This window comes from Saccoglossus kowalevskii, chromosome 19 (genome assembly GCF_978046115.1).
Source record: "Saccoglossus kowalevskii chromosome 19, keSacKowa6.1, whole genome shotgun sequence".
In the NCBI taxonomy this organism is placed as follows: domain Eukaryota; kingdom Metazoa; phylum Hemichordata; class Enteropneusta; family Harrimaniidae; genus Saccoglossus; species Saccoglossus kowalevskii.
Genome location: NC_140659.1, coordinates 24,072,561 through 24,075,020, shown reverse-complemented (window position 1 = coordinate 24,075,020; position 2,460 = coordinate 24,072,561). Strand labels below are relative to the sequence as shown.

General features: G+C 36.3%; 1 protein-coding gene across 1 annotated transcript; it reads left to right on the top strand.

Moving 5' to 3' along the window:
• Positions 1-1,518: 1,518 nt before the first annotated feature.
• LOC144362149 (transient receptor potential cation channel subfamily M member 6-like) lies at positions 1,519-2,196 on the top strand. Its single transcript, XM_078013685.2, has one exon. It carries the CDS (start codon positions 1,519-1,521, stop codon positions 2,194-2,196), a length of 678 nt encoding a protein of 225 aa, XP_077869811.2.
• The last annotated feature ends 264 nt before the right edge of the window (positions 2,197-2,460 follow it).

Sequence of the window (2,460 nt, the reverse complement as noted above, 5' to 3'; positions counted from 1 at the left end):
TCCTTTCGAAAATGAAAATAAAATGAAATTTATTTTGAAAATAAAAGTAAAAGCAAAGTAAAATGCAATTCACATCATCTATGAACTAGAGCTGCCATACGGCCGACAGAAGACAGCTATACCGGCATGCTTTTCGTTTGCCTATGTTATAACATGCTACGGGACAAATGGCAGCCCTAGGCTATCGATTAAAGAAAAGTGAGAAAAAAAATCGTTTTACTTCCCGAGCCTACAACTGCCATGTATACCAGCATACATTGCGGTGTTTACCACGGAAGTACAGTTGCTAATTGAATTTACACACGATGTGCACGTTTCTGTCGTCTGCTAGTCGTTAGCAAAGACCTTGGAACAAGGATCCTTCCAAAGCCGACGCCAACGGGAAACGGGGTAAGTAGTACAGGACAAAATATATAGTTTCCGAGGTAGTTATGTTGATTTTAATATTAATACAATAGGCAATCGTGACACATTATCGGGCGTTGTAATGAACTCGTATTCCATTTAATTTCACAGGCAATGGCTACCGCTTGGAAACATTTTAAGGACGCCATGAAAGAAAAACGAACCGGGAAAAGGAAGGCAAGAAAAGATCGGGAGAACTCTGAGATCGGTTAGTGCATGGTTTTCAAATTGGAGAACATATAAAGTTGCTGTTCATGTCTTATATATGGGAACTTGTTGTTAATGCCTGAAAGAAGGACTAAGGTCACCCCCCCCCCCCCTCATCGTGGCGCGGACTGATCCAAATGGCGGTCAGTTTACGATTTTTTATTTCATAAGAAACGTTCATTTTTTATCTCTCCGTGCTTAGTTTCAATATGACTACTTCAGAGTACCACTAACCCCTTTGTAAGAAAAACCTGAAATTTGACTTGATATACCATCTAGTTGAAACATGTAAACGCTAGTTATCATATATGACATGTAGTTCCTAAATCACAAATCGTCGAAAAAAAGCGTCATTTTAGGTTGGAAAAAATTTTTGGTATTATACAATTTTTTTTCTAAAATTTTGAATTTCTCCTGTTAGGTGAGCAAATAGTTGTCCAGCGGCTGTCATCAGAAGTGACAGGTAAAGCACAGAAATACTCAAGGATTGGACCCAGGGAGTTTGTATCATTCCCATATGAGGATGTCACCTTCACCAACATTAAACATGCCTGTAACAAACATTTCACCAAGCTGATTGGTGAAAACATACAATGTGATATTCTAGCTGGTGAACAAGGGCCATCATGTTGTGAACTCAGTCAAATACCAACCTTGAATCTGATCCATGTAAGATTTGTACCAAGTACAAATGAAGATGTAACAGAAACAAACAGTTCTCCTATAATCAAACGAAAACGGTCAAAACCAAGAGTTCAGTCATAGCCATCCCAAGTTGCATCAAGAAGTATGACAAGAGAACAATACCCTAAAAGTTTATCAGTTATGGATATGCTCAAACTGGGTAAAGTCATTAGTGAAAAAAGTAAAACAGTTATCAACCTGTTTTCATTTGATATACATTAAATGGCATGGTCACTGATGCCAAGAGTGGTTGAGTTCACTATAGATAAAGAACCATTTGGAACAGGAGGTTTTCGCCATGCTTTTAAAGGGGTGAGTCGTACTGCAAATTGCAATACTTCAGTTTGGGTAATTAAGAAGTATTTACCAGATGCCTTGAAATCAATACAGGATACACATCAAACTGTTGAACAACATACAAAGAAAGTGGTTCAGATGCATGCACTGGCAACAAATTTTGCTAATCAACTAGAATATGATCTTAAGAAGAAGGAGGCTTTGCTTTTGTATGGGGCCACACTTGCATACAGTCAGATTTTCTTGGGGAAGATGGAGACAGATGAGTATGTAACTGTGGAGGAATATATTGATGGTGATTTTGTTAAATACACAAACAATGATGGTACAATCAGCCAAATAAAATCTGAAATATGTCAAAAATCTGAGAGTCTTGCCCACTTTTCCTATGAGAAATCTGACAAAGAATTAATGGTGGTAGATATTCAGGGTAGTGGATACAATTTATGTGATCCTGAGATAGCATCAAGAAACCTACTGAATGATGACAATGAATTCATGTTCACCACTGGTAATTTGACAGAAACTGCAATAACAAACTTTGTAGAAAATCATATTTGCAATAATTATTGCCAACTTTTGAAACTACCAGAATTAAAGTAATGTCTACAATTTGTAGTTAGTTAATTGATCCATGTTTTGTCCTGTATAACTGTAATGCTTCAGAAGAGAAATGTCCATGTATAGAAGTTGAAGTTTGTTAAAACATTTTTCATGGTTTTAAAAAAAAATTGTTGATGACCATAACCCAATATTTTTGTTATAGCATCAACTTCTAGTTTCCACTTGTTTCATTGGTTTATTCTATCCCAACATTAGCAAAAATCTATTTTTGGGTGAAAGGACTAAATTATGTAAAAAATGTTA